The 12,174-nt window shown below is 46.5% G+C and overlaps 1 protein-coding gene across 12 annotated transcripts in view; it reads right to left on the bottom strand.

Moving 5' to 3' along the window:
* Window positions 1-12,174, bottom strand: part of ptprma (protein tyrosine phosphatase receptor type Ma) — a 183,797-nt gene that overhangs the window by 64,555 nt on the left and 107,068 nt on the right. For all 12 annotated transcript variants that reach the window (XM_029116168.2, XM_020041831.3, XM_029116170.2 and 9 more), the window contains exons 10-11: window positions 11,385-11,586; window positions 10,946-11,048 (exon numbers count right to left, since the gene is read on the bottom strand). In XM_029116168.2, coding sequence (XP_028972001.1) covers window positions 10,946-11,048; window positions 11,385-11,586 — 305 coding nt within the window. The remainder of the gene's footprint in view (window positions 1-10,945; window positions 11,049-11,384; window positions 11,587-12,174) is intronic.

The raw sequence follows: 12,174 nt of genomic DNA, 5'->3' as shown, positions 1-12,174 counted from the left end.
TCACTTTTGAGCAGCTTCCAAATGCCAGAGGAAAAATAGCACAGTGTCACTGAGACAAGTGTCTACAGTCATGCAACAAACTCCAAAGATTTGAGTGCATTTTACATTATTAAATAACAAGTAGCGGACCGCACAGTAATTAACTCAACGATAGATGAGAAAAGAAAATGTAGAAACAGATGCACATTGTCTCTGTAAACTGTCTATAAAGTACATTAATCATTTCCTGTTACATTCCAAATGAATGAGATAGATTATTTTATTATTATTTAGCGTGATATTTGGCAGGCTAACATGACTAATTGGTCAAGACCTGGGCTCTGTTAGACTTCAGATCTCACAAGTAGAGCTTCAGATGAGCAAATATATGGAAGCAGTGGCTCATTCTATATAAGAGTGTGAATTAAATATCTGCGTTAAATAATGAGTAGGACTCAGCCGGGGCAGGACTTTGTGTTGTATTTTTTTGTGGCACCAAAAGTATGTACGTTTTATCCCCTGGGTGACACATTTTAGTATTTTCTGGCGGGGGGGGGGGGGGTCTCATTTCTTCTCTGCCTACCTCCCCATCCCTCTCATCCTGAAACAGGCAGTTTTAATTAACTCACTAAAGCCTAGGGCCTCACAGTCCGCCGACCCAAAAAATAGACCACTGTCTCAATTATGGGGTACCATAGTAACAGCAATCAGGCTGGCAACATCCCATCTATACAGAGGGATTTAAATGGCTTTAAAATAAAAGGGGGAACTACAGAAGCATCCCCAGCTCTCCCTCTCTGCCAGGATATTACCTGACTGAACCCCTGACATGGCTCGGGGATGAGCGCGCGGCTCAAAGTGTGCCCCAAATAATAATGACATGAAATAGGTTCCTACAAGCGCCACACACCCATATTCCTTGTCTGGTCTGGAATTAGGCTTATTAAGGAAGGGAGATCAGCATTCAACACTGAACTAGGCCTCTGGGTGGGAAATTAATGAACGGTGGAACGCCTTGGGAAGATTCAGAGGCAATAGTTAATATAGGAACTGGCTAGTGATTGGATGGGAGGCTGGTGGCGGATCAACTGAGCCCAAGTCTAAAGCCAAAGCTTTGTTCTGACGCAATAAATGGGATATTGGCAAGCAGGGAGACCTACAGGCAAGGAGAGAGGCAGGCAGAGGGACAGGCAGGCATGGAGGGAGAGACAGGCGGGCAGAGGCCAGCGGGCAGAGGGAGAGGTGGACGGGCAGAGGGGGAGGTGGGTGTGCAGAGGGGGAGGCGGGCGGGCGGGCAGAGGGGGAGGCCGGCGGGCAGAGGGGGAGGCCGGCGGGCAGAGGGGGAGGCCGGCGGGCAGAGGGGGAGGCCGGCGGGCAGAGGGGGAGGCCGGCGGGCAGGTGTCTATAATACTAGTGTTTTTGTAGGTGTGCGTGCATGCTCAATTAACACAGATTTAATTAAGCTAGGAAAATGAGGGACACATTGTCCCTTCTGAAGAAGCAGCACCAAAACAAACTATCCTAGGAAGTTTTCTGAAATCCCCTATTAACCTTTTAATACTTTCCCTTTTTATAGAAGTGTGTTGCAGACAGGAGTGGGTTAGGGGACGTTGTATTGAGTCAAATGGACCAATATCACAGGTAATGAGGTAAACAGAGGCAAGTGAGGTTGACGGTTGAGGTGATTGTGTTTGTGTGGGAGTTTGATTAGTTAACAGCAAAAACTACTGCTTTGAATACTGCTGACTGCATCCATCTCATTGACCCACCATATTTACATTAAAACTGGTGTAATTAGCTCTTCATTGATCCCTTATTCAATTGAGGTTTGCTAAGAATAAATTAACCCCGAAAAGGTTAATGTAACACAGTTGCTAACGTTCTCAAAATGGTATTGCTAACCAGGGACTCCAGCAGGATTCTGAGAGCTAACTGGGCATCAGACAGACCTGAAGCATTATGAAGGATGTAAAATAACATTAGAACTAAATCAACAACCTGAAAAACACCTTTGGTCTATTTTCCCAAAAGCTCTTCAAGACAATGTTCTCAAACAGAGTGTAATGTCAACTGAGACCCAAAGGAAACATGAACTCAAGGCAGTACGACGCAAAGAACACAAGTGACAAATCCACCCAACCTCCAACCTTTCCATGAGGTAACCATCTGCTTGAGAATCACTTTAAGAACCAAGAACGTGCTGACTAAACTTAACCATGATCTAAATTCACAAACACCCACACAAATGTAAAACCGTGAAGCATTATTTTATTTCGGAAAATAATATAGTTTGTACGTTGCGAGCATAATGTTTTTACATATTTGGATATGAAGATAGATAATATTCACATCAACAATACTGACAGATAAAGGTAACCTACCATACCTACTGTGAGAAGAAAGAGTGAAAGATCATACTATTATTTTTTCCTTAAACATCAACAAAAATGCATTTACATAGAGCAGAAAAGCTTTAATAGCTGGTGTTGTACCTTTTGACTGAAACCACTCAATGTAGCCTTTTCTTGTAAATGTATATCAACCAGTCTCTTGACTGAGAGGAATTTTTGCCCACTCTTCTTTACAGTAGTACATCAACTGAGGCATATTCAACAGCTTTCTTGCATGCATGGCATGCTTCAAATCCTCCAACAGCATTTTGACAGGACAGATATCGGGGCTTTGACTCAGCCATTACATACTCCTTCATTACTTCTTTTTGAGCCCTTCTCCCTGTGTTTTGCATTAGTACCCTGTGGCCAGCTCCATGTCCAAGTGGAATGAAGTTCTTCTCTTCAAATGCAGGGTTTCCTTTTCACTAAACATGGAAACTTGCAAACAACTCCACCTTTGACCAAACTGTCCAGAGAGCACATTGTTCCAGTATTTCTGGTCTTTACCCAGGTGTTGTCACGCCTATGTGTCTGTCACCTGTGTCTTGGTATTCATATTTTTAGAGCAGATTCTTCTTCCTTCCTAACGTCCCATGTCAGGCCAAGTTTGTGCAGACTTTTTCTAACAAATTTCTTGGACACTGATTGTGACAAGAGAGACCTGTAGAACCCATTAAACTGGGGTTCTGAGAGATTTCTTCGAGCATCGTTCGGTCAGCTCTTGGGCTGAATTTGGTGGGATGACCAGCTCTAAGTAGACTGCCAGTGGTCCGGACTTCTCTCCATTTGAGGATGATCCATCGGGCAGGCGGATAACCCAAACCCTCCCTGTCAGGCTGATGGGCATCAACAGGGGTTTTGATCTTATCTTGGCATGATGTGTTAACTACACACCCATTGGATTTCTAATGTTGACTGAAGGCTGGGATCACCCAAGGTACTCGCTTATGATTTAAAAAAATATATATTTCTACCCGTTTTGGCACTGCCATTTTGGTAAATTAGGTTACCTGTATCAATCAATCGGGTAGGAATTTAGCTAAAATACCCATGCGTCCAAATATAGTATGTAATTCAAGAGAATGAGTAAGTGTCCAAACTTTTGACTAGCATTGTATGTAAAAAGAAAAACAACTGAGTTGGGTCTATTCAATATTATCAAATTCCATTTCCCCCTGCTCAACAAATCCCATGCAAGATTAGATCTGCCATTAACAATGGAGGAATATCGGGGCAGGTCACTATGAACACGACATATTGCATTACAGAGAAGACCTTAACCTGCGTCAATAAGTTCCCCTCTGCCATTTCACTGGAGCCCCACTGAAACCTCACTGCACAATGCTATATAGCGATAGAATCTGATGTAATAAAATATTAATTATGCCGAAGAAAGACCAGCTACAAATATGAGAGCTAATTACGAACCGGAGTGAGATTGAACAAAGGGCAGGGCAGAGAGGGAGAAAGACAGGGAGAAGAGGGAAGCCGAGAGGATTGGTAGGGAGGCAGAGAGGGAGAGGCGCTGGGTTGTAGAGGAGGAGAGGAGAACATTTAGACTCAGATTTAGGGCCTCCTTAAAGGCCAGCCATTACTTTAAGATGCTGCCGCCACAGTGATTTATACCTCCCTACCCCAGGTGACCGGGCCTCTGGGACAGACGCCACCATTGTTCTTAACTATTGGAGGTCTAACCGGAGATGCACCTGAGAAGAGATAGTTTGTCATAACCAGCAAAAGAAATAACTATTCATAACCACAGGACAAAATGCAGAATACAAAATAGCCAGCGATAGATAGTATGTGAAACCTAATTTGTATTCTTATGCCAATGAAGAAAACAAGCAGCATAAACCAATAAACACCAGTTTCAGTAAAAGCCTATTTATGATAATGCTATGATAAAGCAATAATCTGTTTACCGCCAGACACCAGGTCAAAAGTTTATATTTTCTGTGCAAATTACAAGGGTGAAAAACGAGCCTGCTTTCCTGGCACAGCCAGTGTAAGTACAAAAACAGAAGCTTGAGGGCTATAACTGGAGAAGAACCATGCATCTTCAATAAATAATACAAAACCCAGAGCAAATAGCTGCTCCGAGGCTACCTGCAAGATAAATATCTAGATATCAATTTGAGATAAACAATCCCACTTAATTAAATATTTGCCCCTCACGGCCCCCCAGTGATCTGGTATATGAACTGGTAGAAAACCAAGAAATATGTGCATCACTCCAGATGACAATTTCTCCTCTACTCCTGATGTCCACCTATCAGATTTTATTTAACAGCCACCAGACCTATGTTGAAAAAAATACATATTGAAGCACTGCATATTTAATTCCAGGCATTATAGGATTATAATCATTTATTTTTCCTTCAGGCAAAATGGAAAGTGCTGAGGGCAAAACTGTCTCCATGAGCTCACTGTCGATTTAATAAATATATATACTTTTTGCCTCAGTCTCCTCAGGCCTTTACAGGGTACTAAGGAACAGCAGGAGACACCACCTGAAAACTAAGAAACGAGGCAAAAAAAGATACTAGTATATTTTGTAGTTTGGACAGATCCTGTCACAGCCTGATTGTGTGTCCCCCACCCCCTTTTCCTTTTGTAGTTCTAGTCCTGTTTAGTGTTCAATTAACTCAGACATTCAATCCACAGCAATCAATGAGGATACTCCGAGACAGAAGTGGAGCTATTACCTGCCCACTTGGTAGCTACCCAGGGAAAAGAGAGAAACCTTTGAGCCGAATTCAGATGAGGTTAGACTGGGGGCTGTAGGTAGGGTGGCTGTCTTTAGAGGGAGGGCGGGGGGCTTTTTTAGAAGGTAGGGTGGCTGTATTTAGAAGGTGGGGGGGCGTTTTTAGAGAGCGGTTGGCGACAGCCTTTAGAGGGTGGGAGGGGGTGTCTTTAGACCGACTGCTGAGAGCAAAGCTTTGTCATGGTCATTATACAGTTAAGGAGAGAAGTGTGATTTTGGTGAACTATTGGAAAGAGAGACAAGAGAGAGAGTGAAGGGAGGTAGAGAGACAGACACACAGAGAGAGTGGAGGGAGGTAGAGAGACAGACACACAGAGAGAGTGGAGGGAGGTAGACAGACATACACAGAGAGAGTGAAGGGAGGTAAAGAGACAGACACAGAGAGAGAGTGGAGGGAGGTAGAGAGACAGACACACAGAGAGAGTGGAGGGAGGTAGAGAGACAGACACACAGAGAGAGTGGAGGGAGGTAGAGAGACAGACACACAGAGAAAGTGAAGGGAGGTAGAGAGACAGACACACAGAAAGAGTGGAGGGAGGTAGAGAGACAGACACACAGAGAGAGTGGAGGGAGGTAGAGAGACAGACACACAGAGAGAGTGGAGGGAGGTAGAGAGAGAGACACACAGAGAGAGTGGAGGGAGGTAGAGAGACAGACACACAGAGAGAGTGGAGGGAGGTAGAGAGACAGACACACAGAGAGAGTGGAGGGAGGTATAGAAAAAAGCTGTAGAGGCAACAAAGCTAAATGCTTGTTCCTGTTTCAGTCCAGCAACCTCAGCTGACACTAATTAGGAGGGCCTTGTACTGTGCTGCCAGCCCTGTTTCAGTGGTCCCACCCACGTGGTGCTAGACCAATCACACACAGACTCCTCGTTGGTATGGACTCAATGGTGACCCAGGACCTGAAGCCAGTACAGGGACTGAGAGCAGACCGAGCTGAGTTTCGAAACGTCTTGGATCTAATCACCATACTTTGCATTACATTTGCCCCTTAGTCAATCTCAACCCGGTGACAGGACCACTGTGGATCGAACCGAGACTTTGGTTCGGTCCGACTCTCCCGTCAGGGGGTGCTCCAGTGCCGACCCGTCCACTGGCTGATTTACGGATGGTGGGAGCGCCTGGTCCCCTGTCCGAAGGCCTGCATCCACAGCCTCCTGCCCACCCCGGCAGCACCCCGCAGGTGGCCCTGCCCTCTAATTCATCCCCACCTCCACAAAGCAGGGCCAGGCCTACACAAACGAGGCCGTGCTGAACAGATTAAATGCAACTTAGATCCCAGGAGGAGCGGGTGAGGAGGCTCCTACTCTGGATGGAGCCCTGGACAAAGGATGCGGGAGAGAGACCGGAGAGGGCGGCAAAGTACAAAAGGAGCGGGTGAGGGGAGGAGGGGGTGAGGGGAGGCCAGGAACAGGTCAATCAAGTCTGGTCGTTAAGAACAAAGCAAACAGTCTAGAGGATCATCTGAACGGGAAGTGAGCCTGGATCCCGGGGACCTTGAGTACTCAGCTGTACCCAGTTGTCGGGCCTGATACATGGCATTCTGCGGGGGACATGGGGGGTGTGAAGGATGCCCAGAGGCCGTTGATGGCCAACCGCATGCTATAACCACATTGCCTCTGTTCCTGTCCGCGTACACAGGAAACAGGAGAGCAGGAAACATTTTGTTTTTCTTCCCTTTTTTTTCTTCTTCCACAACACAAAACACTGGAGGACAATGGCTTCTTCCCCTGTGAATGAATGAAAGACGGAGAAACCACGGTCAGAGGCAGTAAAGAGATCCTCCCTCGGTGGGAGGGGAGACAGCAGAACGAGGGAGGAGGGGAAGAACGGGACCTGGTCAGAGAGTGGTTCATTTCTCTCTCCCTCTCTTAGTTTCCCTTTCACTCCATCCACCCCTACATGTCTTTCTTGGATGGAATAGCTACATTCACTGCCAAGGCAATCTTCTAGGAACATATGACATCTCTCCTTCTCATCTCCCTCTCCATCTTTTCCCATCGCTCTCTGTACTTTGGGGTGTGTTGCTGGATCAGTCGTCAGTGTAACAGATAAGAGAGGAAGGGCTTTGACTCTGTGTCGGGGCGACGCTGGGTTCAGCAGGCGTCACAAATCATCTTTCTCCACAGTGCTGGGTAAATGCTTGTCTTGGCACGGGTGTGAGGAGGAATGTGGAGGGGGTCTGTGTGTGTGTGTTTTTTTCAGGGGGGGGGGGGGGGGGCGTTCTAGCCCTTGTGCGGCACATTCCTCATATTAGCGGGAGCGCTAACGTGACTGACAGTAATCCATTTAAAGGAGCAGCTCTCCCCTGGTAAGGCTGCCATCTCAGCACCACACGTATGCAGCGCTGTCAGGCAAACTGCTTCTCTAACAGCAGCCTGTCAATGATCCGGCGGCTCACAAGGCATTTGGGCCCAAATGCAACGTGACAGACGAGTGCGTTCGTGTGTCTGTGTGTGGCCTTGGACCAAGCCTGACAAATATAGCCCAGTTAAATTAAGCAGAGGCCGTATTTTTTTTTTATGTGTCTTAACAACTCATTGTGATTCAAGAGGGGTGCCTTTACCTTAACGTAGCCAATCGCTTTGATAGCTTTCATTGTCAGAGAAATGTATCACGGCAAAACATCTGGTACTTCACATTCATCTGGCTGGCTGCACCCCACAGCAAGGAAGAAACACCATCACAGTAACAAGTAGTCATGGTCCTCCATGCTGCGGCTATAGGTTTTGATCTCTTACAGGGTAACCGGCTTACAAGTGACAACAGATAATTACATTACCATTGACTCCAGTCGCGTTACCACCAACTGCCATGAGCAGACGCACCGTACCTCCGGAGAACAGTGGTGTGACCACGATGTGTCCTGAATTGATGAACAGCTGGTTTAGTACTGGGACTGTATGTGATTCTGAATTCACCCTCTTACGCCACTTCACTGTGCAATACGCAGCGGCCGCAATACAGTGGCGAAAGAGTCTCTAATACAGGTCTGACAGTCTCCGGAATGACTGTAGCATGAACCACAGTGACGTGTCACGTCTCAACCCCTTCTCCCCATCTTCCTCCCCCTCCCTCCCTCCCTCCCTCCCTCCCCCCTCCACACTCTCTCCGTATTGAGGTCTAATGTGTTGCTCCCCAGCACAACTGTCATTCTGTCATAAAATGCTGGAGGGGAGGAAGAGATGCTCTGTTTTTCATCATTATGCTACTTTCCCTTCTGTCCTCTATTTTCTCTTTGACTTTCAACTTAGGCACCCCCCCCCACCCCACCCCACCCCCCCACCCAACCACCACCATTCTTATTTTGACTGGTACCAGGTATAAATGGAGATTGTGACTGAATGGGCCTGTATACTTCTGGTTTCTCATGACCATTGTGGTACCAACATGCAACAGATCCTGTAGCTGGCTTGCATGCACATCATCTGGTTCCTACGGTCAAGACCACGTTCCTACCACTCTTGGTAGCCTAAAACACACAAAAACCCTAGAAAATCCTAGATTCCTTCTTATATGCAGTCCCACTGCATATTATTACATCACTTTATTATAATAATGATGCAATTCAATGCAGAGAATCAGAACATCTAAAATAACAATGAATTCACAATTAATCAGCTCCAATTAACAGTCTTTGATTCTCTTAAATATCCTGGTGAGCCATTGTTCTGGGTTTATGAGCAGCTACACAACCAGCGAACATTTTAACTACTAACTCTCTATTTAATCTGTAAGCGACTCTGTACCAGTCAACAAAAGATAGCGCATTTAAGGCTATGTAGTGAATTCTGATAATTCATTAATTAACTGTAATTGCCAATAAGAGGACAATAACAGGTCTATGTGACAGAGGGCTGTCAGTAAAACGTTGTAAGGGAGAGTGAACATTTGTGGGATCGGGGGAAGCATGACAGTCTGTATTTTAGCATTGGGTGTTAATCCTTAAGCAGTGTTATTTCAGGGGCAGTTGTGACACCTGTCACAGGTGACACTGTTGTTAAATTAAAGGGTACAGAATGAAAGGATCATGTTTGACGGCTGATTCATTCCAGTGTCCTACTTCAAGGGGATATCTACTGGGCATTTAGCTCCGTCTACCTTATAGAAATAAAACCCACATTCCACTTTGCAGATGCTTATATCTGTCCCTCCAGGCTTTTGCCATCTTTTTCCGTGATATTTCCATTTTGCTGCAGCATCACTGACATCTGATCTGCAATGTGTTTGTTTTCAAATATGTTAATTACACACAAAGCCACACAAAGCCTTATGCGCACAGATCTATTTTAACCACAACATGTCTCTCTACGCTCTAGCTTGTATGATACTTGCGCGAACATGTGACTGACAGCTTTTCTTCTCGTCCAGCTGAAAGAAGACGGGGACTGTTCCGTCAACGGCGTGAAACGCGAGTGTGAGCGTCAGTTTATATTCAGTGTGCAGCGCATGCCAACTTCCTGTCATGAAAATCCATAATAAACAGTTCGGTTCACCATGTAGCCAGGCGGTGGCCCCTGGGAATGTTGATTGTGCTTTTCCCTTTTGACTTTGCCTTGATGTCTTACGCGAACCACTGATCAAAACTTCAAAACTAATTTTAATTGGACACTTTCAGGCAGGGCGGTGATTGGTAAAAACTGCAAGCTCTCGCATAATATGTGCTGATTGGTTAATTTTGAATACAATTATGCAAGCCCAAAACCCTGGAGGGACTGTTAAATCCAACCTACTGTAAACTAAGTGCTCTTCCTTTCAGTATGTGATCTACAGGTAAAAGGCTGATATTACGTCCGTCCATGTCAAGTTTCATGCGAGGCAGAAAGATCGGCCACTCAAGGATTCTCAGATGTCTTTTGTCACTTTGCTCAAACGGCCATTAAAGCGGCATCAGACAGGAGTGGCCGGTGAATACTTCATGACGGTCGACCAGGTGCTAAAGCACATGCTGATTTATTGATACCAACTGGGTTATTCATACTAAAGGACTTTCACAGTCTTCCTGTCATTCGCAACTCTTTCCATCAAGCCAAGCGACTTTTCTCTCTAACTTACATCTATGTCAGGGAGATAACGTTGGGCCCGGCCTAAATGCATCTCGCTCTCTCTCTCTCTCAGAGGATCACCAACACACATCACACACACACACACACACACACATCACACGTCACACCACACACATCACACCACACACACCTAATAGAACTCCCCTGGGCCACCCTGGTATCAGTGGTAGCAGTGGCTAATGAGGGAATGTTAAAATAGCTGGGGTGTGGACACCTGCCAACACGCTTATTGATTTCTCTCTCAAGCACCCGTTTCCACAAGATAAATAAAGGAGAAAGGCCTGGACAACCATGTGTCCTAGGCAAGAATACTGCGTTTTTTTAATGTTTGTTTATTTACATAGAAAATCAAATTAAATCAAAGGAGACACCCTTGACCACAATCTGTGCTTTCAGAAGTACCTGGCAACATGAAAGATGAAGACTGGTGAAGACAAGAAGTGAGAGACAGGAGGCGATTGAGATTGCTCATGTTTGGAGCAAAGAAAAGCTTTGTTCTCACCTTCAAACGGCACCGAAAGTGGTGATGGCTCAGATCAAATGCCCACACTAGACGTGGCAAAATTGTCAAATAAAAGAGAGCTTGTCTGGATAAAATCAGCAGCCACCCGAGGGACAATTACAGTCAATTGGACAGGGGAACAGAGGGCCGTTGTGGGCTAGTGACTAGGTTTTCAGGTGATGGGCATTGTGGGAGACAGAAGGAAGAGGGCACAACAGGGGAGTCAGGGGAGGTCCTACCTGACAGGAGCTCCTCTGCTCTGGGCTGGCTTCAGCAGGACGGTGACGGTACTGTCAGTCTGGTTCAGGGGCGTCTCCTGCTCATAACCAGGCATCAACGGCGCTGCAGGAGGGAACAGGAGAGAATCACTACACCGACGAAAACACTGACCAGAAGAACGACAGACATAAGAAGTGACGGAAAGACAGAGCTCGCCAGACGGAAAGACCGAGCTCGCCAGACGGAAAGACAGAGTGAGACAGAAGGAAAAACAGAGCGAGACAGTGAGACAGACAGAAACAGAGTGAGACAGAGTGGGAAAGATAATGGCAAGTGCACATAAACGGACACAGACAACCAGTACCACACCAGCCATTTTGCTGGGGAGCATTCTGGTCACTACAATACAGATTGTCCAAGATTACTGGTATGTTGGTCCTGGTTGTTGGTCCTGCTCACCTGAGATCTTGGTGGTGAACTGGGTGATGACCGGGGGTCCAAAGCCCTTAACGGTGCTGGCGCGGATGGTGAAGGAGTAGGTGGAGCCTGGGTAGAGGCCCACAAACACATGGGACGTCTCGTTGCTGAACTTGAACACCTTCCCACTCTGGTTCGTAAGGTCAAACTCCGTGTCAAAGGAGCTGAGGGCCTTGTAAGAGATCTGAGGATAGGCACACAACCTAGATTACCGGGCTGGAGGTTACAGGCTAATAGGAAAGTTTCAAAACAAAGCGCCATGCTAGCTTTGCTGACAGCTACTGTTTAGTTCTGGTATATGTGTATCTAATGGTGTACACAGTGCCAGCCCTCTCCCCTATCAACTGAGGGCTCCCTAGCAGTTGGAGGCCCCCTAGCAGTCAGGGGCCCTAAGAGACCGTTTATGTCGCTTATGCTTTGAGCCGGCCCTGGGTGTACATCAGTAGGAGTGGCACCCGGGGCCCTATCCTATGACAGCAAAACAGGGCCTGAACTTTTCATAGAAGCATCATCACTCAAGCCTGTCATTGTCTCTCACCTGCAGAATACAGCACACTGTTGGAAACGGAAGGTATTTGTGGGGACAGATAACACGGCACTCCTCTCTGGGATGGATTGAACGGGCGAGGGTTTAGGGAAATGCTGAGAGCAGGAGATTGGAGGCCTCAAGATATTTCTTTCTGAAAAGTGAGAGCAGCAGAGCAGCGAATCGCTTGTAAACCCGTCCCCCTCCCTCCCATAACTATATCAACTCGCTCTCTCTCTCTCACTC

This window comes from Esox lucius, chromosome 21 (assembly GCF_011004845.1).
Source record: "Esox lucius isolate fEsoLuc1 chromosome 21, fEsoLuc1.pri, whole genome shotgun sequence".
In the NCBI taxonomy this organism is placed as follows: domain Eukaryota; kingdom Metazoa; phylum Chordata; class Actinopteri; order Esociformes; family Esocidae; genus Esox; species Esox lucius.
The sequence above is the reverse complement of the archived record's forward strand: the minus strand, read 5'-3'. Positions and strand labels throughout refer to the sequence as shown.